Genomic DNA, 25,043 nt, shown 5'->3' on the forward strand with positions numbered 1-25,043 from the left:
GTCAAGTCGTCAAGTTAGAATTATTTTATTCTATCTCCAATTTTAAACATTGAGAGAAAATGAATTGTTAATTTTACTAAGTAATGATTACTTTTAAAATAAATTTTTTTTTTGAAATTTTTTTTCTAAATAGTTCCTTTAAATATAAATTATTTAAAGAATAATTTATTATTTCTTAAAAAAGTAATAGTAAAATTTTAAATAATTTTTACTTATAGAAAAAAATCAAAAACTTTCTTTCAACGTTTAAAATGGGAGATAGAACAAAATAATTCTAACCTTACGAAGTGTTAAATTCTGCATGACAACTGTTTTTTAACTTCAAAGCAAAAAAGCCAAATTCTGTTAAAAAACATGATGACTTTAGGAAAACAGTTTGTTTCCTATGTTTGAACAAATGTACTAGAAAATTGACAAGTTTTTTGATTGAACAAATCAAGAAATCAGTTTCATTCACACTTGACTTTTTTGACTCACGAGTTCCAAGTGGAATATGCAATACCTGCAGGGTTCTTTTAGGAAAAAAGTGCAAAGGTGAAAATGTGGCTCTTCCAAAACTTTATGATTTCACAGAAGTCCTGGTTAGACCAGAGACATGTGGTCAGCCTTGTGATTGCATTATTTGTCGAATTGGTCATTTGAAAGCACTTTAAAAGCACCCTTTGGACAAATCAGAATCTTCAGGAGCTTCACAAAATCAAAGAAGATGTTCAGACTGTCTCACACTTTTTGCAAGAGAAGTGTCATATCAGTGCAATCAATACACCTTCAGAGAAAATCTTAAAGAACTTGCTTCAAAGGATCCAAAAGCCAGTGAACAGATTGTATCGACTGTTATCTCAGCAAAACAGTCCTCACCTCATGGAACTGTCAGGATTGTGCAAAGTGGTGGAGGCCGTCCCTTGCTAATTACTCCAGGTAAAGGGAATCTTGCTTAATACTTCAACAGTAAAAGTACTACATAAAATGTTTTGCATTTTAACAAGGCCACTGCTTTTTAAGTGTCTCAATTTAGTGTTTTTCAAATTTCTTTCCTAAAGGTCCTTCAAACCCCAAGAGACTGTTTGGTGATGTGCCACTTCTACAAGCTCAAGATCTTGTCTGCATACAAAACAACACTGGACTGTCAAACAACAACATCAAAAAACTTGCGTCTACATTAAACCAAGTCACAAATACAAAAGTTGTCGAGCCAAGATTTAAAGAAAAGTTTCTTGACATTGGAAAGCAATTGGCAGACCACTTCTCACACACATACATATCCATTTCAAATGACAAGCAGCAGTCCAGAAAACAACTTGTGGTTCACTGCAAAAATCTGTCTGAGATACTGAATGATGTCTTGTTGCAACATCATGTTCAAGGTGACTACTTGGTGAAGTTGGGCATCGATGGTGGAGGTGGTTTCCTTAAAGTCAGTCTTGGCATTCAAGAAGAAGAAACAAGACTTCCATCCATTTCACCACAGGGCAAAAAGGCTGTGTTATTTCAAACACCCAGAGACAGTGGAGTTAAGCGCCATTTTCTTGTTGCAGTTGTGGAGGATGTTCCTGAAAATTATGATAACCTTAAAAGCATCTTTCTTTAATTTGTCCAAGTGAAGTAAATTTTTCTTTGTCCTGTGACATGAAGTTAGCAAACCTTGTTTGCGGGCTTCAATCCCATGCCAGCTCTCATCCATGTACTTGGTGTGATGCAGATCACCATAACTTGTCACAATGTGGAAAACTTCGCACCTTTGGCTCATTAAGAAAGTGCTTTGCTTCATTTCAAGATTCAGGTCTGGACCACAAGAAGGCTAAGCAGTTTGAAAATGTTGTTCATAATCCACTCTTAGATGTACATGACTCTAATTTTGTTCTTTACAAGATCCCACCCATGGAACTTCATCTTTTACTTGGTGTGGTGAACCATTTGTTTAAAACACTGAAAGAAACCTGGGATAAAGCTGATAAATGGCCAAAAACATTTCACATCAAGCTTCAGCCATTTCATGGAGGCTAGTTTGCTGGCAATGAGTGCCAAAAACTTTTGAAACATGTTGATCTTCTTCAAAGACTTGCTGAAGAAGACTCAGCATTCCAAGTTTTTCCATGGATTGATACACTCAGAAAGTTTGATGCAGTTGTGTCCTCTTGTTTTGGAAATCAGTTGCAGAGCAACTGTGCTAAAAAATTCACACAGTTTAAAAATTCCTTCCTTTCTTTGCCAAAGGCAAGTGTGATCCCTAAAGTCAATGCCGTCTTCTTTCATGTTAAGGAATTATTTGATCACAGGAAGGAATCTCTTGGCAAGTACAGTGAGCAGGCCACAGAGGCATTGCATCACAACTTCAGGACACATTGGGACAGATACAAGATGCCAATAGACCATCCAGAATATTTGCAAAACCTACAAAATTGTCTTGTTGATTTCAACAGCAAGAACTCTTGAAAACCAGTTGAAATTTTTCAAGAAAATCATCATTTTGAATTTAAAATTCTGATTATAGTTAAAGGAATGCACTGTTTGTTTTTTGAATTTAATATGTGGAAAGTGCTGTGAAGAAATTTTAGATTACATAAGAAAAAATAACCTTGTATTTATTGAGAATAAAAATTTCAGAAAAGCAAAAATTTGTTTTATTATGATTCTCAAAGCAGTCAACATATAATTTCTGACTTATTTTTACGATTTTTATTCCAAAGATACATATTGTACCATTTTGCAAACTTTTTTGACTATGCCAAAAACTTCAAATTGAATTTTTTTTCTCGGACGGTCATAAAAGATTTCAATTTTTGGATTTTTCATATCAGGAAGGTATGTATATTGTTCCCACCAAAGGGTTTTTCTGGTGCTTTTCAGAGTAATTATTCTCACTTTTGGACAAGTGTGAATTGGTTGAATGTTATGAATTCTCTCAATTCGAACAAAAAGAAAAATTTTATGTTAATCTACATCCATTTTATATTCATACTCTTTGTTTTTTTTATTAATATCTTTTTATTAATAAAAGTGATATGTGATTGAATAGCATTTTCATTTTAGTTTATTTGAATACACAAAAAAACTCATTAATGGTTTTAGATTTTTATAAGAATAATTATGTTACTCCTAATAATTCTGTTGACTCTGTTATTGTTAACAATTATTGCTAAATGAAAAAATTACTAAATTTCCTAAACTGCCCAACATTGTCCTAAACTACCCCCTCTTGTGGTGTAGTTTTGGACAATAGGTAGCTTCGATTTAAAACAAAAAAAAACAACCATAATTTATTTGAACTACCTCAACTATGCTTTTTTTTGAAGAACGAATACCTAAATTACCTTTTTCAGCAAAAAATTTAATTTTTTGTCAAACAGTACGAAATCTGTAATATCTCTTTAAAAAAGTGTCCTAATGTGCCCCCCTCTCCCCTACATGTGGTGAACATAAACTTGCAAACTTTGATTTTTCTACAAATTCTTTAGGATGTTCTTCTTAAAAAAGTGTATAAGCTTCATTAACGTTCATAGAAAAATGACATTTTTGCATAGCCTCTTTCTTTTTGTTTGAATTCACGACAATGGTATCTCATTATTCAGGGCTTGATAGAATATAATATATCTGAAAAAATCTTTAACTAATTTTATAGTTAAAGTATCTAATGCTCTATAACAGGTTTTTTTCCTGAGTCTGTAGTATTAATACCTAACTTAATTTTATACAGCTGTAGCTCTCTCTATTTGTGATTTTGATTACTGACTTTGGCAAGAATGTTTGCAGATTTGTAAGGCAGTGATGTAACATCTACAGATTTTGATTCTGTTTTTTTTTTTCATTTTGCCTATTCTTTCTCTTTTTCTCTCTTTCATATTTTCTTTTAGCCTCCACATTAGTAAGTCTTTTTTTCCTTTCTTCTTTTTGATTCTTTTTCTATAACTGTTTTTTTTCATCAAGTTTTTCCAACTGCCTTTAGGAATACTTATTTTGACTTTTAGCATGAGTAAGAAGCATGTTAAGCTACAAAAGATAAACAATAGATAATAGACAAGGCCATCAAAAATCAACATAGACAAGGCCTATAAAAGTTAATATGAAACCACAAAAATACATCATGCATTAACTATAACAACAGTTGCATCTTCATTAACAACTTTTTGAAGTTTGAGTCATTCTGTCTTAGGTTAAAGTTAGACTTAAAGACATTAAATAAAAAAGCAACATAACATTTAGCAGAGTATCATTCTATATCAGAAGTTCATGCCCCTAAGGTTTCTTTAATAAAATAAAAAACCATAACTCATGGACTTTTAAGAGATTTTATGACTTCAAAGAACTACCAAACTCCTAACACAAATTCCTATACTGTAGAAAGGAAAAGTCATCATATCAATTATAGGAAGGCATAATGAAAAAATAGAAAAAATGTTTGCTGAGTAAATTATTTATAAATTTTAATATCAACAGTAATCTTAAACTTGGGAATTAGTCTGAGTTTATTTTGTAAAATGGCCATAAAAGTAATCAATTTTTAAAAAGCAAAAATAATGGCTGCTGCTAGCAAAAGCCAACAATCATATATATATATATATATATATATATATATATATATATATATATATATATATATATTAGGGTAGGTCGATTTTACCATTTTTTTCGAATGTCAAGTTGAGTAATGTTGCAGTTTACTGTAACTAGGGTATAACAACAACTCCACCAAATTTCAGGAATACTGTATTAAAAATGGCTTGCGGATTTGTATTTAAAATTTTCAATTATACCCTAAATTTGTAAGTTTCTAACATATTTGGAATTTCAATCTTTGAAATTTTAAATTCCATACAAGTATCTCGTTTCAAAATATCTCGTTTTGAATATATAATATAACCAATAAAAATGTTTATTAAGTTACAGCAGCCAATCAAATTTAGCGCATCTGGCGATTGTTAAATGAATAAACAGATAAATATAAAATTGTAAATAAAAACTTCAACAAGAATTACAAATATTATCAACAATAAAAAAATGCCGAAAATTATAGTTACATCTATTACAAGAAAAACAAGTGGAAAGAAGTATGGTGGTGGTCCATGTGAATTATTAATGTCAGAGCCAAGTACTTACAGACAGGTTATTCAATATTACTACTAACTTAATCATGTAAAGCCAACTGCAGATATCATAGAAGTTACTGAGCAAATTAAAAATAATTTAAAATCAATTTGGGCTGCAGTGAATCCTAATCTACCTCTAATAACTGACAAATCTATTGCTAGAAAAGTAAAGGATCTTCTCATTCTAGTGAAAAACATTAATCGCAAGCATGGTAGAGCAAGTACCAAACGAAATCTTGATGCAAATTTGGATAAGCTTTTCGATATTTCTGCTTGTTCTTGTTCATTGGATATGCTACCTTGCAGTGATAGAAAAGTATTATGCAATAAAGCAAGTTGCTCAGAAGAACATATTATATGTATTTGCCCTCAAAACGCGAAAGTACCTCTTGAAGATAGAGCTTATCTTCAAGATCAGAGACAGAAAACTGGTCCAAAAAGAGCTTATCCACTTTCATCAGTTGATAAAGTAGCTTTCAAAAGAAACAAGAGGATTGATATTGAGCGACAACAATTATCTCAAAGGGTAGTTGATAAAGCAGAATCTCTCATACAACATATAATATCATCTGAAGAAGCTAGCTGTTCAACTGAAACTGAGGTAAACTTATTGTAACTTTATTGATATATTTTAAGTACACGCAAATTTCGTATGCTGCTATTTCTTTCAGGAAAAAGCTGAATGGCAACCAATAAAGAAATTTCCTGGAGACTACAACTTAATTAAACTTCCCAGGTTTGCTATGGAATTAGTCAGAAATGAGTGTTGGTCAAACTTAGGTGCAGCTCTTGCAAATGCTTTACTACATGACATTAAACATATTTTGAGAAAAGATGTTGATATCAATCACATCTTGATTGACAAATGCAAATTAGATAGGGCTGAAGCACAAGTCAAGAGAGTTAGTTAAGTTAAAGATCTAGAAAAAAAAAGTTAGTTAATTTTCCTTGGTGTGGATAGCAAACTTGATCAGACCACTTAAACTTCTTGCATAATATACTCACCTGAAGGAGAATTCCTCAAAAAATCTATTGAACCTGAACGTCACCTCACATTTACTTATGAAGATGGAAAATCTACTGGAACCTATTTGACTCATAGAACAATTCCTATTATTGGCGCAACTGGTTTAGTACTTGCAAAAGAGACGTTTAGTGTTTTACAAGAATTTAACAGTGTTGATAGTAATCAGGCAGTTCTTCTTGATAATACTGCTACCAATACTGGCCCAATAAGTGACTTAGTGGTAAAACTTGAAGAGTTGTTAAAACGAAAACTGCACCTCATTGTGTGCGCGCTACATCAAAAAGAACTTCCTTTAAGAACTCTTTTTAAAAAACTACATGGCGTAACAACTGGACCAGGAAGCTTTAGTGACCTTCTTGGCAAAAGATGTGCTGAAAATATTCAGGATTCACATCAACTTTTGTTTGAACCTGTCACAAATCCTATAGTTGATGGGTATATTCCAAAAGAAGTACTGAAAGACTTTAGTTGTGATTAAAGACTTTTATTTGAGTATTGCAAAGGAGTAGGGTCTGGTAAAGTTGCTGGTAAATGGGCTGCTTATAAAATTGGTCCACTTAACCATGCAAGGTGCTTAACTCTAGCTATTCGCATTCTCTGTTTATATACAAGAGAAAATCAACCAAACCAGTCTTTAAAAAAACTAGTCTACTTCATTGTTCAAGTTTATGTTCCAGCATGGTTTGAAATAAGGACAATTTTTTCTGCAATCGTTCGACTAAACATTCTCCAATTTAAGGATGTGATACATACTGTGAAGCAGAGCATTAAAAATAACGCATTCTGCTTAAGACCTGAAAACATTCTCTATGCCATGATTAAAGATGGTGACAACAAGATCCGAAATCATGGTTTTCAATCAATACTGACTCTTAGAGAAAGATATTTTTTAAAATTATTTAATTGACTTAGTAACTAAAAAAAATTATCTTACTATTCTTTTAAACACAATTATAACGCAGTATTGATCACAATTTTATATTTACAGAATGAACTTGACCAGTTTTCAAAATGAATTGAAAAAAATTCCTGTAATAAATGTTAATGCCAATCACTGATATGAGTTGATAGACCTCACTGCTCCAGACGTTAAGGAACCTCCTACTACGCAACATTTTACAATTCAAGAAATTAAATACTTCATAAACAATTCTGTTAAGCCAGATATTCCGAACTTCCCATCTCACTCCCTGAGTGTAGAGCAAACTGTTAAATTAGTATCGGAAGCATCCCATTACGTTTACGGGTTTGAGAATCGACACAGCTGCATCTTGACAAAATTGCTTAGCAGAAAGATGGGTCAAGCATATATATCGAAAGGATATTATTCCCATTCATATGATGATATTTTTGAATAAATTCAAAAAGTTACTAAATTAAATAAACATTTTTTTATAAGTTTAGAATCATTAATTATAAAAAAGGTGATTAGAAACTTTTTAACATATTTTCACAATTAAAAATTTTAGTTTCCACTTTTCGCGCTTTTTATAGCGTTTTTCGTACAATCGCAATAATATTTATAATTAAATCCGCAAACCATTTTTCATCGAAAATCGCTGAAATTTTTTGAGATATCTCATTTCAACTACCTCTAACTACTGCAATATTACGCAATATACTGGGGTAAAATCGACCTACCCTAATATATATATATATATATATATATATATATATATATATATATATATATATATATATATATATATATATATATATATATTACCAACATACTTTAAAAATAAAAATAAAATTCAAAAATTAAAATGCAAAAAAAAATTCAATTGATATAAGTTAATCTACTAACTTGCTCTATCATGGTCACGAATACTACTAAACTCATCTATGCAACAAATTCCACCATCAGCCAATACCAGTGCACCTGCTTCAAGATGCCATTCACCACAATCTTTAACAGCAGTAACTGTCAAACCTGCATTGGTTGACCCAACACCAGTTGTCAGAACAGAACGCTTAACCAACTTTGTTGCATACTTTAAAAACTGTGATTTTCCTGTACCTATAATTAATGTGATATTAGCTTTACTAACTATAAATCTTGCTTAGAAGTCTTACTTTGGCTTACAATAGCAAAGAGAAACTTTTATACAAAACATCATAATTTTTACTGTATTTATGCAGTGGAATAACTATTGGAAATACCTGGATCCCCTACTAATAACAAATGAGACTCCCCACGTATCTTAGTTCCAGATTTTTTTAATCTTTGTACACCTCCAACTAATACTAATGCAACTGTCAGTTTCACAAGGTATAAACCAATAACTTGTGGACAAAAAGATCGTAGAATTTCATTGCGTCCTCTCAATGGAGAAAATTGGTGTGAAGACCAAAATTCAAAAAATTCTCTCTGGTGTTGATCCTTCATGGAACTTGATGAATGCTGAATATTATTGATAATCACATAATTTGCTTTTAGAACAAGCTCTACCTCACATCTGTTCTATAAAAAGAATAAAAATTAATTCAAATAAAAAGAGTATCAGATGTAGAACAATCATATAGTTTTATGTACTTTATTTTTAAAATTTAACTTTATTTAAAATTTTAAAAGTTAGATCTTTACTAAAAAATTAGTAAAAGACAAAAAGCAGCTATAAACAGAATAAATGTAGAAATTAGAAACAAAATTGTTTTAAGTTGACATCTTTATGAAGATTTTTCCATCTTTGTAAAACTGTTCCAGTAATAGTAACATCATCTCCTGGTTTACATGAGTCAACAAGATCATCTTCCAATATTACCCAAATAGAGCGTGGGATGTGGCCAACATGTAAATTTTGTACCTATATAAAATCAAATCAAACTATAAAATAGATTATAAAACAACCGAATAGTCAAGGTAAAAAGTACTAAATTAGTATAGGAAGTAAAAAAGTGTATCCTGTAACAGTTCTGCAAAATTACACAGTTCTCAAAAACTCCAAGGAATTTAATTTTTTTTGTAATCATCTTATTTTTACTGAGTACACTGAATAATCTAAAATTTCTAGAATTTATTTTCTAAAACCAAGTATTTTCAGAACTCTAAGGTCCTAAAGAAATCTGACCAAATTAAATCAAGCGATGTCAGGCTTTAAGAGTGAATTGCTCATATGGGACTGCTCCTAAAAGGTCAAGATTAGGTGTGATGAAGATATAGTGCAATGAATATTACCATATTATAGGGAAAAAATATGGTTATAACTCAGCTCAGCTATTTCAAAGGTTCTGATGAAACTGATTCCAGAACAAGGTCCTGATGAAACTGAATCCAGACTAACAATAATCTCAGGCTTGTTGCAGATAATTATTTGTAGGTAATCAGTATTTGAAACAGGCCTGAGTTTGTTGAACTCTTAGAAATCTATGCCCTAAGAAGAAATCTACATATTAATCAAATAAGACTACAAATAAGCCTACAACGCATTTGAGTAGGCTTATAAAACTCAAACAATTAAAACAAATTACATAAGCATTTATATGGTTGTAAAGTACTTAGTATTCTACAGTAATCTCAGTTGTTAAAAATTAGTTGTTAATAATTTACTTAATGTGCTAGTTGCTCTGAAAACTAAAGCCAACACTATGACCAAAAGAAGTCTTATGTCATTAAGATTTTCCTAGTCTCAGAAAGCTCACATCAAAGTCAATTAGGACTCAAATAAATATGATTAACAAAGTAGTAAAGTTCTGTATGATAGTACCCATTAAGAATTTAAAACAATCAAATAACTTTAGGCTAATTATTGAAGAAGAAAAATGTGGTTTCTCAAAGTTATCTGTTTTTTAAATATACAGATAACTTTGAGAAACCACATGTGTCCAAAATTGGTAGAAACTACTTTGAAGTCCTCCAGAAAAACCCTTTTGAGAGATGATTTTTGTAATACAGCTATTCATGAAAGTTTAAACGGTTACAGAATTTTAAGATCTAATCTTCAGTTTTTCTTGAATAAAAATCTAACGGAAATAGATTTCAAAATAGTTTTTTTTCTAATTTGATATATAGGTTATTTGTTAATAAAATTTAAAAAAGTAGGTTTCGACTCATCACTGTTTACTCAGAAATTTCATGAAAAGGTAGGTGATACAAATTAAGAGGTGTCACAAAAGTTTAAACGATTTTATTTAGGATCAATTATTTGCTAATAAATTGAAAAAACTGGGGCGAAAATTTTTTTTATTTTTAAATAAAGTCAAAATGGGTCAATTACAATCAAAATATTTATCGCAACATCATCAGGCAGCTTTTAAATTTTAAAAAATCAACTTGAAATATTGTAAATTTCAAATTAATTGAAATTGCGTGCAAATGGGTTGCAAAGCAGTTTCTAGTGAGATCAAGTGGCAAGTTATTGGTATGGCGAGGACAAAAAATCACACAAACGTTCAAATAGGCAAAATACTTCACATTTCTGAATATTGCGTTAGAAAAACCATCAAAACCTGGGAACTTACCAAGGGCATCTCCGACATGCAGCGTACTGGGAGACCATCCAAACTCAGCAACTGTGACAAAAGTGGTATATTCAGAATGAGCAGTGAAAACCCCAGACTCAGCTACAAAAAGCTAGCACAAATCTTCAACGACTCAAAAAATTATCCAAAAGTTAGAAGAGAGCTCGTGAGACGAACATTGTTGGACAAAGGTAATGGAACGTAAACAGCTGCTAGAAAACCTATTCTTTCAATCATGGATAAACGTAAACGACAAGTGTGATTCAAAGAAAGGCTGGACTAGTCTGTAGAACAGTGGGCAAATGTTATTTGGAGTGATGAAGCTAACTTTCAAGTCATAAACCGCAAGGGAAGAATGTGAAAAGATTTGCAACTGAGAAATATTCAGACAGGTTTTTGCAACATCATCGACAAGGCGGTGGAGGTTTGGTTGGGATCTGGGGATGTTTTTCTCACAAAGGTATAGGCTTCTGTGAGCTGTACAAAGGCCGAATTAATCAATACAACTACAAGAACACATTGGAAACGTGTTTAAATCCATCAATCAGACACTTGTATGGCAGAAGCAAGCAGTTTATCTTTCAACAAGACGGGGCTTCAGCTCTCACAGCTCACTCAATCAAAGAATATTTTTGAAAAAAAAGTTCAATGTGATGCCCTGGTGCCTTAGATCACCAGATCTCAACCCAATTGAAAATATTTGGTCTTGGATCATTAATCAACTGACATACTACTCAGCATTTGAAACAACTTTTGAATGCGTACTGGCTGAAGGTACATCGTGTGATGTGCATGAAATTAGTTGAATCAATGCATAAACGAGTTTATCTTTGCTATAAAAACAAAGGAGGACACTTTAAATATTAATTTTGCTTTTTTTTTTAATTTTTTGTTCGAATGCTGCAATTCATTTAAACTTTTGTGCTTCTTATTTTTCCTATATGATTTTTTGTAATTGTTTTTTTCTAACTAAATATTAAAATTTTTATAATATGTTGATACTCATTTTAAAGCTAATTACTTTTTCTTTAATAAATAAAAAAAATTAATTCGATAACTGCAATCGTTTAAACTTTCGTGAATAGCTGTATTCCTGATCACAAAAATGTAAAATTTGAAATCATCTGTAACCGTCCTTGGAAGAAAATTTGATTTGAAAATTACATCCTACATAATAGAGAGAAAATGAGAGCATTCTGTTTATTTTGATTTTCTAGAGCAATCAAATTTGAAAGTTTATATTTAAACATAAATATTATCATATGTGTACATAACTAGATTAAAACAAAAGGTAAAGAGCTAAAAAACTTTGTGACAGTAAATATTAGTTTTTAAATTCTACATTGCAAAGCATATTTTCCAAGGGAGTCTTGATTCTTTTCTATGAAGTGTTTGATGTGGTAAAACACTGCATGGACTTTTGGAGTAACACTTACTCTGTCAAGAGCCAGATAGGAGGCTTGGAATGATGATAGTTTTTCATAATAGTCAGGTTCCAGGGTCATTCCAAAGTAGGCAGACACCACTGCATCAAATTTTCTCAGTGCATCAACAATGCCAAAAATGTTGAACGCACAGTCTTCTTCTGGAAGCCTTTGAAGGATATCTACATTTTTGAGGAGTTTTCTACACTCATTTCCTGCAAACTGACCACCATGGAAAGGCTGAGGCTTGATGTGAAGAGCCTTGGGCCACTCATCAGCTTTCAACCACTCTTCCTTCAATGCTCTGAACAGATGGTTGACTACTCCAAGTAAGAGATGGAGTTCCATTGGTGGAATGAAGTCCAAGACTAGAACATTATCAGGCAAGCTTAAAAGAGGCTCATGGACAACATTCTTAAAATCTTTGGCTCTTTTGTAGTCCTGACCATTGTCCTGGAATGCTTTGAAGCAATTTCTCAATGAACCAAATGTTCGAGGACTTCCACATGTAGACAAATCCTTTGAGTCAACTTCACACCAAGTGCATGGGTGAGAGCTTGAATGGGACTGCAAACCACAGATAATATTGGCTAACTTCAAATCACATGAGATGAGGAAATGGGCACCCTCAGGATGAATAAGATTCAAAATTTTTCTTACATTGTTGTAGTTTTCTGGAACTTCTTCTGCTACAGCAACAAGAAGTTGGCGCTTCACTCCACTTTCTTTAGCTACTTGTGATGTCAAGGTTTTCTTGCAAGGTGGAGACCTAGACTCTAACACTTGCTCCATCTCTTGAATGCCCAGACTGACCTTAAAGAAGCCACCACCACCATCTAGACCAAGCTTCACAATGTGCTGTGTATAAACTTGTTTTTGAAGCAGGACATCATTTAGAAGTTCTCCTAGGTTTTTGCAGTGTACAACCAATTGCTTCCTTCTCTGTGATTTGTCATTGCAGACTTCAATGTCAGTTTGAGTTAAATGAGCAGACAGCTTCTTTCCAATCTCAATAAACTTTGTTTTAAAGTTGGGTTCCACAACATGACTTTTGGTGACTTGGTTTATGGTAGACACCAATTTATTCATTGAGGAATTGGACAAACCAGTGTTGACTTGGACATTCACCAGATCTTCTGCTTTCAGTAGCGGGGTGTTTCCAAAAAGTTTTTTGGCACTTGATGGTCTTAAAATAAAGTTGAAAACATTTATATATAGTTGTATTTGTTTGCTACAAGTAAAATAGACACTTAAAGTATAATGATATTACAATGGATAAACAAACATAAGTAGTAAAAAGCATTTGACTATCTAATTAACAAATTTTGATCTTTGGCTAGGTGCTAGTCTAAATGTGTAAGAAAATATGCATTTACTGATTTGACACTACACTAAACCTGGATAATTATTTGATATGTTTGATTCAACTAAATTCAGCTCTATTTTGTTGCATGATAAAGTACACCAAACTTAACTAGTTTGGTGTACTTTATCATGCAAAAAAATAAATTTTGTACTTATTCAAACATTGCCCTATCTCAAATTTAAGGGTACATTGAACACTAACTAATCTTTTATTTTATTATAAGAGATAACTAACAAACATATCTCTTTTTACAAGGGGCTTTTTGATAACGTGTCTGTGATTTCTTAAAATAGTAAACTAAGGATAAGAATGCTTAGTCTTAAAGCTTGTACATAACACAATAGTAATTTTAGCATAAATTTATGTAACTTTTGTGAGACACAAAGGGCGGCAACCTCTGCTTTGTGCAAGTTTGACAGTTCCATGTGGAGATGCTTCTTTGACAGTAACAACTGAAGCTGCAATTTGCTCACTGACAAGAGAATCCCTCATTGCTAGTTTTCTCATGTTTTCACGAAATGAGAAGTCAGAGCAGTTATGTGATATTGCTTTTCCAAGAATTGACATGCACTCTGAACATCTTTTTTGGTTTGAAGAAGACTGTGAATGTTCAGAGGAAGTCTCCAGTGGGTGTTTTTCATAAGACTTCAAATGTCCTATTTGACAAATCAGGCAGTCACAGTCCTGTTCCCAAGTTGAAGGGCTGACTTTTATAGTTTCAAATTGAAACATAAGAGGAAGTGAAACATTCTCACCATTTTTCTTCTTTCCAAGAGCAATCCTGCATGTGTCACAAATCCCTTTTGGAACTCTAGAGTCTGATATGTCAAGTTTCATTTGGAGCACAGTTTCAATTGTATTGATCAATTGATTGTTCAACTCTCTTGTACATTTTCTCAAGCAAAAGATACAAACTGTTTTTCTACAGTCTTCATGAGTTTTCTTTGAGATTGACATTTTTCTGAGACTTTTAACAAAATTTTGCTCAATAAAGGTCTAATTCTAAAGGTAAAGTATCAGAGAATTTGCTATTTCCCGAAAAAATTTTTGTTGACTTTTAAATATTTTAAATTCTAGGAAAGCTAAAATTATTGCAAAAAAAATTGTTATTTGAGTATTTAAGTATTTGATTGCTATTTTATCCTAAAATGCTGCAAAAATGCAAATGAGATATTAAACCATTGTTTTAAATTATCTTAAAACAGAGAAATTCTTCAAATCAAATTTTCTTCCACGGACGGTTACAGATGATTTCAAATTTTACATTTTTGTGATCAGGAATAATACCAAAATTATCCCTCCAAAGGGTTTTTCTGGAGGGCTTCAAAGTAGTTTCTACCAATTTTGGACACGTGTGAAACAGTGAAGAATTAGTAAGCATTTTGAAAAGCCAGGCAAGTTGAAACATCAAACTCTAAGCATATAGTTAAAATCTTTTAAAACTGAAAGCACACTAGTTAAAATCTAAACAAATGTAAGAATTTCATTTGCACAAATTAAAGCAACCCTTAATTTATATTTGCAAGCACACTAGTTAAAACCTAAACAAATGTAAGAATTTCATTTGCACAAATTAAAGCAAACCTTAATTTATATTTAAAAATGTAAAAACTTTTTTAGACCTATGTTTGAATTTTTAGCAAATATAGTAAATAAAGTAAAATTTGTAAAAATCTTCCACAAAAATTTGCTTTCATTTAATATTCAGTGAAAGCTTACAGAAATATCCACATAGTGACCATGAACAAATGAATAAATTTAACAAATAAAAATAAAGACTGTTTCTTATATTTATTTACTAAATAATATTTGTGAGAAAGGATATATATTTTTAAAGTTCTTAAGGCATAACTAGTATTTGAAGAATAAAAATTTATGAGAATTACTTGTTCCTGAATTTTAATTTCTTGATAATCTTTACACTTCTTTGCTCCACTTCCTGATTTTGTTGACATGACAAATTTAATTGAATTACAACCTTCAGGTGAAGGACATACTATAGGTCTGGGAATAATGTAATTTTGTTCAAATTCAGCAGACAGATCAAAGACATGATGACACTTATCACAAACATACTGACGTTGATACTCAAGTAATTTTGTCAGAGTGCAGCGAATTACTGTTCCTAAATTAAAGAAATAAGCTTGAAGTAAAATAATTGTTTAATACATTTGATAGTCATAATATATATTCCATTCTTTAATTAGTTAATAAACAAAAAAAAATCTTTTGCAAATTATTTATTAATCAAGACTTTAACTTAAAATACAGGGTAACTGAGAGAATGCTTTAAACGATGATAACTAAAGTGCCTTTTCTGAGGTTTCAAGAGAAATTTAATACACTTAATTTGTCAATTATAACATTCTTGTTGTTAAGTCTGGGAAGAATTCAAGTTGATTTTGTTTCAAGATATTAGTCACCACAGTAGTTTTATTACATTTGTATTTGCATGTATATATGTATTACATTTGTGTACGTGTGTGTATGTATGTATAGTTGACATTTGACATGATGATTTCAATTAATTTAACATTTCATTACCTAGGTTTTTATTGTTAAAAAGTAACATTTTAAAGTTCAAATAGAAAAACTCTAAAAATTTTCAATAATATCATTCTGCATCTTTTTTCACATATTTACTCTATTTTATCATTTTAAAAGCATATAAGTATGATTAAAATTAAACCTTTCATAACTAATATAAAGTGTTAATAAATAATCATTGATTAGCACATTAAGATAGTTTTGAAAGGCTTTTTTATATCATACAAGTTAATTTTGGAAGGTTTTTTTTAAACCATACATTCAAAGATTGCTGACTTATTGGAAAAGCTGACTAGCTTTTGTTTTTCATAATTGATCAGCTCAATACTTGTTAAAAAGTCAGTTTAAAAGAATAAAATTAAAAGAACAAGCTTGTCTTTAAAAAATGAAACATACTCAGTAGTAGGTGTCCAAATAAATGACAAAAATAAAAAAAACAAAATAAATGTAAATATATAACAAATATATAACACTTTAAATTTATTTAAATGACAATAAAAGTAAAAGTATTTAATACAAAGTTAAGTGCCTTTTACAGATAGAAATGAGCCAACATCTTTGCACTTTGGCAAGTGATCACGAGATAATTCAGGGCAGATTGGGAGATTTGTAATCCTAACATGGCAATTGCTTTTTATACTCAGACTTGACTTCAACTCCTCAAACTTTCTTTTAAATTGAAGTTGTGTATTGTAAACAGCACTATCAAATACAGGAAGAAGTACTGACGGATGTTTCAAAAACTGATATGAAATGTCCATATTTGCATCAAATAACTCAAATGCGTTAACAATTATAGGGAAGTGTTCTGTGTTACTAACTGATAACAAAATACAAAGAATATCATTCTCATGGTATTTCTCAAGAAATGTTTCAAAAACTGCTTGTGCCTCAGATGTGTCTAACTCATTCATTTTTTTTATAGCTGAAAAAAGAAAATGCAAGAATGATTTTTAGGTGTATAGTTTAACTATAAAAAACTTAAACCATTTATTGTTAGGAAAAAATTCACAACAGGAATAAACTTTTCATAAAAAACTTACAAAAACAATATTTTTCAAAATGTTTAAAACAGAATATTGTTAAAATTATCAACACCAAGATCAGTACGGAAAGTTGTAAGAGAATATTATTATTATTTTTAAAACTAGCTATATGATTAAATGTTGCAACTAAAAAAAACTAATTATAGCTAATTTGTCATCTCAAAATATATACATCAGTATTTTTTAATAGATATAAGAAAAAATAATTAACAAACTTCAAAAACTATTAGGAACTTTCAATACACATTAGAAAACTAATGGGAGATAAAATTTGTATAAAAGCATTATTTTAACTGAAAAAAAGGCAAATTTTTAGGTCACTGAAAAAGAAGTTGGTTTCTTAATCTTTAGTGATTTTTTCAATGATTGTTGAAACATAGTTGGAGTAAAATAACAAAAGTACAAGAAAATAAAATTGCATTTTGCACTAACATATTTAGCTTTTGTTTGTTTTTTTTTAACAATAGTTTTCCTGAACATTTATGCATTAATATTAACATTAAATTAATATAAACATTAATTTCTGTGATTATAAATTAATAAAATTAGTTCAAGAATTAGATTTGAATAGAAAAACATGTCAACAACAGAAGTAATAAGCTAAGCTATATGAAGCGTTAATACTTATTCTAATTCCAATTCTAATTCATTCTAGTTATTCACAAAATACGTTTGGTATAGATTGAATGTGGGTTTAATGTTTTAGTAATTTTGGTACAGAATTTGACAATTTTTGATTTTAATGTTTTATTATTTATTGTAAAACGTGTTCAAGAGTCCTTTAATTAATGGTATAACCAGAGGTATATTTCGAAATCCGTCGAAACAATATAATATTTATAAAAGATTTTTTTAAAGACAATGTAAAATTACGCATACCTGGGTAATAAGGTAACTTTTGGAAAGGTAACTGGTTTGGAAAGCAACTTTTTGCTGTAGCAGAAAATGGTTTCTAATCTTAAACTACATTTTTATAACTACATTCCCCAAATATGCTATTTTTTCCACCTTACAAAAGAATATTGACTGAATTATTTTTTTCTTAATGTATTGTTTAGCAATTGCCCAATTCATTTGAAGTTATATCTTGATATAGCAAATTTTATATAGCTTAGCACAATAGGTATTGTACATGATAATTCAATAGTAACCAGACAGTACTTTTTTCAATTCTTAAGGAGTAGTCACTGAGTAGTGAATAACCAATTAATTACATTTCTTTAACTAAGTATTTACAACTTTTTTTTAAATGCATAAATGTAGAAGAAAAAGGAACAACCAAAAGCAAAACATGTTTGCACAAAAACAAAATTTATTTTCTTGTTTTCTTGTAAAAATCATAATGTTGTCTTATGTCAAAAATATTGTACAATAGACGATACTTTGCATGTAAAATACATTCAACTTGCAACAATACTATAAAAAATACAGTAAAACAAATTTTTATTTATCAGGAGCAAAAAGGATTGTACACCAGAATTCCATAACTTGTTACTTACAAAATACTCTAAGCACAGAATAACAAGAAAAATAACTTCATCATGCATTTTACCAGTATGTACAAGATTTCATTAATTCAACAAACCACAAAAAGAATCACAAGGGAGCTGCAAGGACAGATTTGATTTGAATTTCTTGTTTAGAAAAAAATTGGTAAGTCAAGTCTTGTTTTGTTGACTTTGCTCTAGAAAGTTGAATTTGAGAACAGAACAGTTAGAGATGTGCAGAGCCTCATTTTGGTTTGGTTCTATGTTACAGGACTCAGAACTGACAACAATTGATAATGAATTTTCCTTAAAAACAAAAATAGTGGCCACTAACCATTTAATATTTCAAAATTTATTTTGAGCATTAAATGTATAATAATGAACAAGACTTGACAACTTTAACAATTTTAATGCTGTGGATAATCTAAAGAGTTTATACTGAAATGGAAAGAGATTTTAAAGACTATTGAACATAAGTTTTATCTAGGAGTGGTTTTTTTGTGGAGTGGTTTTTTCGTGGTGTAACAAAGTAAAAATGTTAATGAATCTAAAAGTCTCACCTCTAAGATAAATAGTAAAACACTAAAAGTATAAATAAATACTAAAACCCCACTAAACTAAAATGTACCTTCAGTAAAAGCCAACTATAAGCTAAAATAGTGCAGGGTTAATCTTTTACACAAGGCTGACACATTTAATTTAGTTCTATGTAATAATATAAACTAATACTGTTTACATTATTACATAAAATTAAATTAAATGTGTCAGCCCTGGTACTAATGTAAAAAAATACTGTTTAAATATTTAAAACAAAAATACTATGATTTTAAAACTACACTTTTGACTGAACCAAACCATCCCTAAGAACAATAGATAACTATCTCCACATTCTTCTACTTATACCATAAATTGCTTTCATTAAAAAATTTGTTACTGAGATGGCATTTTTGTTCTTTTTTTTTTTTTTTTTTTTCAATGGTTCTAACTTTGGCTGAGTTGCTAATGTTCCTGAGATAGCAAAGTAAACTTTAATTGAAACTTTAATGAAAATGGAAACAAACTTATCTGTAAAATCTCTAGCATTTTCTTTAGAACTTTTTCTCCCTTTTTCTGGTCTCCTTATAACTAAATTATTTTGCAACTTGTCTATGGCAGTTAGTGTATCTTAATGAACTTCTGAGATTTAGCAAAGGAACAAATATTTAGGTGTACATCTTCAAACTTAAAGATGACAAAGTCAAATATTTAAAATAAATTGTAGATTTTAAATGACATCAGGTAAGCATAGAAATAAAAAAAAGAATATGGTGGATTATTCTGAAGTAATTTTCATTCATTTAAATAGGTAGGAAAAATAAACATTCTTTTTCACTGCATCATTTAAAAGCATGACTGTCCATCATGATATTTTAAATATGCATACCCAAACCCAAAAAACCTTTGAGTTGAGACCAAAGTTTAATTTAACAATATTCTAAATTGAGTCTGAAAAAATTATGAAAAAATGCTTCAATTTTTTTTTTTTTTTTTAGTGTTTTTATTGTTGTTAATAAAAACCTTTAGAATTTTAATAATAAATTTTTTTACCGAATTTGTTCATTTTAATGATAATTAAGATAATGTTATGAAATATTCATCATTTACTATTATACATAAAATTTTTTATCTATTATAGAATAAAAAGAAAAATGATTTATAGAAATTTTCTATTCCAAAATAAATTTATTACGTATCTCATATAGTTGTAATTCATGGCTAGCATTCAGTCCTCCCATTAGATCAACATTTTTACAAAAATCATCAACAATCAAAACCTTCCCCCATAAATTCCACTTTGACAGCAAACATTCAATTGAATAGTCACAACTGTAAAAAAATAAATAAATAAATTTAAATAAATGAAGGAGACAAAATAAATGTTTAAATATATTTTAAGCATTTTATAATGGAGTAGTAAATGATAGCTTTGAGATTCTGCTATAAATAACTTACTGAAAATTTACTGCTTTAAATAACTTACTCAAAAGTTGATTAATTTTTTTTATTTTTGTAGTTTAAGATTTTTATAACATGGCTATGTTGGATTTAAAGTTAGCCAAAAATAATAATTTGATAATATTCAGACTTCAACCTTGTTTATTATTGTAGTTATTATGATTCTGTGATCTAGAAAAAAAAAAAGGAATTTCAAGCATAAAAAATGCTTTTTTGTTTTTCCTTTTGCTTTTGCAATAAAAAAGAATGGGAAAAAGCATGCTTGAAAGAGTGCTGCACAATTACACATGTTATACACTTAGACTTATATGTGAAATGAATGAAACTAAATATCAGTACCACAGTGAGTCTAAATACACTGTTAGCAAATTTTCATTAATGTGCAAAACCTAATATATATATATATATATATATATATATATATATATATATATATATATATATATATATATATATATATATATATATATATGACAATTGTGTGATACCATCTTGCTGGAAGTAAGTAGTGTTTTTAATCAACATTAATTGCAGCACCAATTTAAAGATTTCAAGATATTTTTTAGCAGTAATCCTTACATCTTGAGGAAAAAAATTATGTCCACAATGTCCAGTGGAACTTATAGCACCCCATACCATAAAGGATGAAGAATGTTTTACAGCTGGACTTGAGTATCTGGGATCATATTGGTTGCCCTAATGGCACTCATTGTTTAATGACATATTGATTGATTTACAATATATCACTTTACAAACAGCATTGACCTCAGGAATTCATTGGGTTTCCAAAAGTACGGCAGCAAAAAGATTGACATAAATCTAGAAAAAAAGGTAGTAGCACTGTTCAATGACTGTGTAGAGTAAGACAATTTTTCTGCTTTAAGAATATTTATTGCTATTGCAATTTTTATAGTGTAATAATATTTCAATGATGTAAGGTTTTATTCAAGACCTTTACGCAAAATCTTTTATGTGGTGCAATAAGTGATTTGAATAATTTATTGCACCATCTAAATGTTGGCATTTACCAATATTTCATATTTTCCGTTTCACTGCACAGTACCCTTAATGGTCAGATTTTATATAAAATTTGCTGAAAATGTAAAATTTAAAAATAGGTAGAATTTCATTAAAGTTTCTAAAATTGTTTGAACAAAAGTAACAACACCATTTTTGTGAAAAATCATTTTCTAAAATATACCTTCTTAACTGATAACTTGTCCAAAATACAGCATTTGGATTTTTTGTGAGGAAGAATGATACAGTAAATAAAATATCTTCAAAATCTAAAACCATTAAAAAAACTTGACACTCTAGAATCAATTCAAAAGTTTGCACAACAAAACTTATCACAAAAATACAATTAAAATATTTTATCTGCAAGGAAATGAAAATCTAAATATTTCTGCATCTTTAACTAATTAAAGACTACATGATAAAATCAAAACAAATGAGATACTAACTGATACTAATAAGTGAATGGTTTTTGGGTGCTATTTAAAAAAATATAGTAAATAAAAGTCTTTGACTGCTACTAAGGGCCTTTAAGTATTTCTTCTGGAATATACCCATATTGGTGACAGATTCAAGAATATACCCATATTGATAACAGGTTCAGAACTTGATGGTTATCCTGAATATTTTCAGCAACTCTTTTACCAAAAAGTTCAATGAAACTTTTTGTCCAGTTACCATATTTTTTTAAAATATTTCAATAAAATTAAAATAAGTTTACTACAGCTTTAGATGAATTGCAATTTTCTTAAGATGACTTTGTATACTAAATGAGAGATTCTGCTTCCTCAACAACCCTTTAAAAAGAGTTGTTGCTACTCATTATCAATCCACTTAATTATTTTGAAAGCTACTCCATAAACAAAAAAAAGTTTATATGCTTCCTTTGGAACAGTTTTCCATATAAAAGATAGTTCTGTCTTCATGGGTTCTTTTTGTGTTTTGAGAGCAAATATATGCAATACCCTTTTAAGCAATTTGCTTTATTACATGATACATTTCTATCACCGCAAGGTAGGATATCCAATGAATAAAAACAAGCAGAAATATCAAAGAACCTAGTCTGAACTTGGTCTACAACCAATGAGCTGGTGTGTTGCACTATAGTCTTTAAGGCACATATATATTTCTAGTCTGAACTTGGACTACAAGCAATGAGCTGGTCTGTTACACTATAGTTTTTAACTCACAGTTAAAGGTTATAGATTTTTTGAACAATTTTAGAATATTCTGAGTTATTACCATACTTGGAAAACAAATGGAGATAAACATCTTAATAATTGTTTCAAAATGTGATTTTTATCTTACATAAATATTATTGTGAAAAAATGATATAATGAATGGATAAAACTTATATATTAAAAACTTAATTGAAAAAAAAAAAACTGAAAAAAAAACAAAAAACAGTATACTTGTTTTTTTCAGGATCTGCTCTTGTATGAAAAAACCCATTTTTTTCCTTTCTCAACCCTAATTTTGAATAACTTGCCTAATATTATTTGGGTCTATCATTAACAACTTACATGGACCACTTTCATACTTATTTGTAATTATAGCTTATGGCATTTTTGTATAATTGATAATGTTTATTATTCTTATTAAAGTTTATATTCATTATTTTATTTTACATAATTTATTAATTAGGGAATTAAGAAATATTATATTAATACAATAAAGTAAAATAAATCTACTTAAACAAATGCACTTAACTGCAAAATTAACTCACCACTTATACATTTCGACTGATTTTAATTGTCATGAATACTAATATTATTTAAGTATTCAGTAACAAAGTGTGCCGTATGTGGTCTAGCATTATCCTGCATAAAAAGGATTCCATCACCAATGTATGGTGTAAAAGGTACCACAAAAGGTTCTAAAATGTCTGCTATTTATTGTTGAAAAGCCTATCCACCATCAATAATAAAAAACTCTCTGCAAGATGTTAAAGATATTCTGCTCCATACCATCGATGAGCCACCTCTATATAAAGTGGTTTCTCAAATGTTACAAACGAAATATCTCTCATTTGGTCTTCTGTACACTCTTAGGCAGCAATCAGAACTTATAAGACAAAACCTTGACTCATCTGTAAATAAGATCTGTCCCCAATCATATATTTCCTATTATGCCTCCTTCCAAAAGCCAGTCTGTTTCTTCAGTAGTCTACAGACAATCTGGGACCAGTAGCTAATGCCCAATGTCGTAAATTTAAAGCACGAAGTCTTCTTCTTATGGTATCTTGACTAACAGCAGTTCCATGAACCTCAGCAAATTGTATTTGGAGACTCGCAGTAGTGAACCATTCTCGAAGCATTAAATATCGGTCCTCCATGGCATTAGTAGGTCATGGTCTAACTTGGCAATGTTGTCAAGCATGATCATTGGTCTCTACAAAAATTTGTAGAACCTTACCGTCTGTTGTATGAGACACTCCGAATCTTCTATCAAGTTCCAGATTTGTTAATCCTTCATTAGACAAAGTAACAATTGCAACTCATTCATCTTGACTTAAATTTTGTCTTAAACACTGTATTGTGAACAGATGTGTTGCCTAAATAAAAGTTATCTTTTCTACTTTTCAAACAACTTAAAACTAATACATATTTTTCTTTTAGAAGTGAGGTTTAATTACAGCAAAACATGCTACTTATGAAAAGCTGCTATAATTTCAAAATTAAATAAGGAAAATGGAATAAAACCCACAAAAGGCAAAACAATAAACACAATTATCATCTTTGTGATTGATAAATCTGAGAAATACATAATATTTTTCTTAAATAGGCCTGAATTTACAAGTGGTGTGTTAAATTTGTGGTTAAATGTATAATAAGAAAACTTTTCAAATATCAAATAAAAATTGCTACTTGCTAAAATATTGAACATGAACTCGAAATGACTCTAACTTTATATATATATATATATATATATATATATATATATATATATATATATATATATATATATATATATATATATATATATATATATATATATATATATATATATATACATACATATACTTTCCACACATGGCTTAATACTATGTGTAAACTGATACTATTTTTTTAAATTATCTGAAATCAGTCCTCAATTTTAAAACAGCAGAAAAAGTTGAATTTTGTTGATTTGTGTAATTGTAAAAATTATGTTGCAATTTATCTATTACTGTCTATATAACTTAAGATATTTTTTCTTTAATTTTTAATGGAAAAAAGAAAAGTAAACAAAACTATTCAAGGAAAGAAATTGTTTTACAGCTTTAAAAGCTTTCATTTACAGAAACTATTTTTTACATCATATATACATGTATGTATATATAAATATATAAATCGATGGCTCCGCGCAAAATCGGACTATCTTCAATCTCTGCCAAAAACAAAATTGATCTATCTGCAATCTCCACGTAAAACAAAATTGGACTATTTGCATTTTCCGCTTGATTTATTTTTGAACTATCTGCATTCTCCGAGCTTTCAAAGTTTCTATTGCATAAAATTATGCGCCTTGTCAAAATGTGATTTCACTACAAATGGCAGATCTGATGATAAAAGTTGTTAATAAAAAGACAGTAATTGCATTATTTTCCATC

At 29.7% G+C, this 25,043-nt stretch overlaps 2 protein-coding genes and 1 pseudogene across 15 annotated transcripts in view; 1 reads left to right on the plus strand and 2 right to left on the minus strand.

Moving 5' to 3' along the window:
* LOC145182799 (DNA helicase MCM9-like) overlaps positions 1-25,043 on the minus strand; it is a 169,116-nt gene that overhangs the window by 85,831 nt on the left and 58,242 nt on the right. For 2 of the 13 annotated variants that reach the window (XM_090084632.1, XM_090084635.1), the window contains exons 2-6: positions 16,439-16,834; positions 15,249-15,487; positions 8,778-8,918; positions 8,275-8,575; positions 7,919-8,131 (exon numbers count right to left, since the gene is read on the minus strand). The exons of 6 other annotated variants lie outside the window; for them this stretch is intronic. In XM_090084632.1, the coding sequence (XP_089940758.1) occupies positions 7,919-8,131; positions 8,275-8,575; positions 8,778-8,918; positions 15,249-15,487; positions 16,439-16,823 (1,279 nt within the window). In that variant the 5' untranslated portion in view covers positions 16,824-16,834. Of the gene's footprint in view, positions 1-7,918; positions 8,132-8,274; positions 8,919-15,248; positions 15,488-16,426; positions 16,835-25,043 lie in introns of those variants that run through there. 5 more of the 13 variants (XM_090084634.1, XM_090084633.1, XM_090084639.1 and 2 more) reach the window with 5 other exon arrangements.
* On the plus strand, positions 4,930-5,828 carry LOC149889630 (uncharacterized; annotated as a pseudogene).
* The window catches only part of LOC145182797 (histone-arginine methyltransferase METTL23-like), a 64,702-nt gene continuing 58,242 nt past the window's right edge, over positions 18,584-25,043 (minus strand). Inside the window, exons 4-6 of one of the 2 annotated variants that reach the window (XM_090084662.1) lie at positions 21,639-21,723; positions 20,172-20,308; positions 18,584-18,748 (exon numbers count right to left, since the gene is read on the minus strand). In XM_090084662.1, coding sequence (XP_089940788.1) covers positions 18,717-18,748; positions 20,172-20,308; positions 21,639-21,723 — 254 coding nt within the window. In that variant the 3' untranslated portion in view covers positions 18,584-18,716. The remainder of the gene's footprint in view (positions 18,749-20,171; positions 20,309-21,638; positions 21,724-25,043) is intronic. The other variant, XM_090084661.1, reaches the window with a different exon arrangement.

Source organism: Hydra viridissima, unplaced genomic scaffold (genome assembly GCF_058129835.1).
Source record: "Hydra viridissima isolate aposymbiotic clone 2 unplaced genomic scaffold, HvirCarnegie_v1 scaffold_4, whole genome shotgun sequence".
In the NCBI taxonomy this organism is placed as follows: domain Eukaryota; kingdom Metazoa; phylum Cnidaria; class Hydrozoa; order Anthoathecata; family Hydridae; genus Hydra; species Hydra viridissima.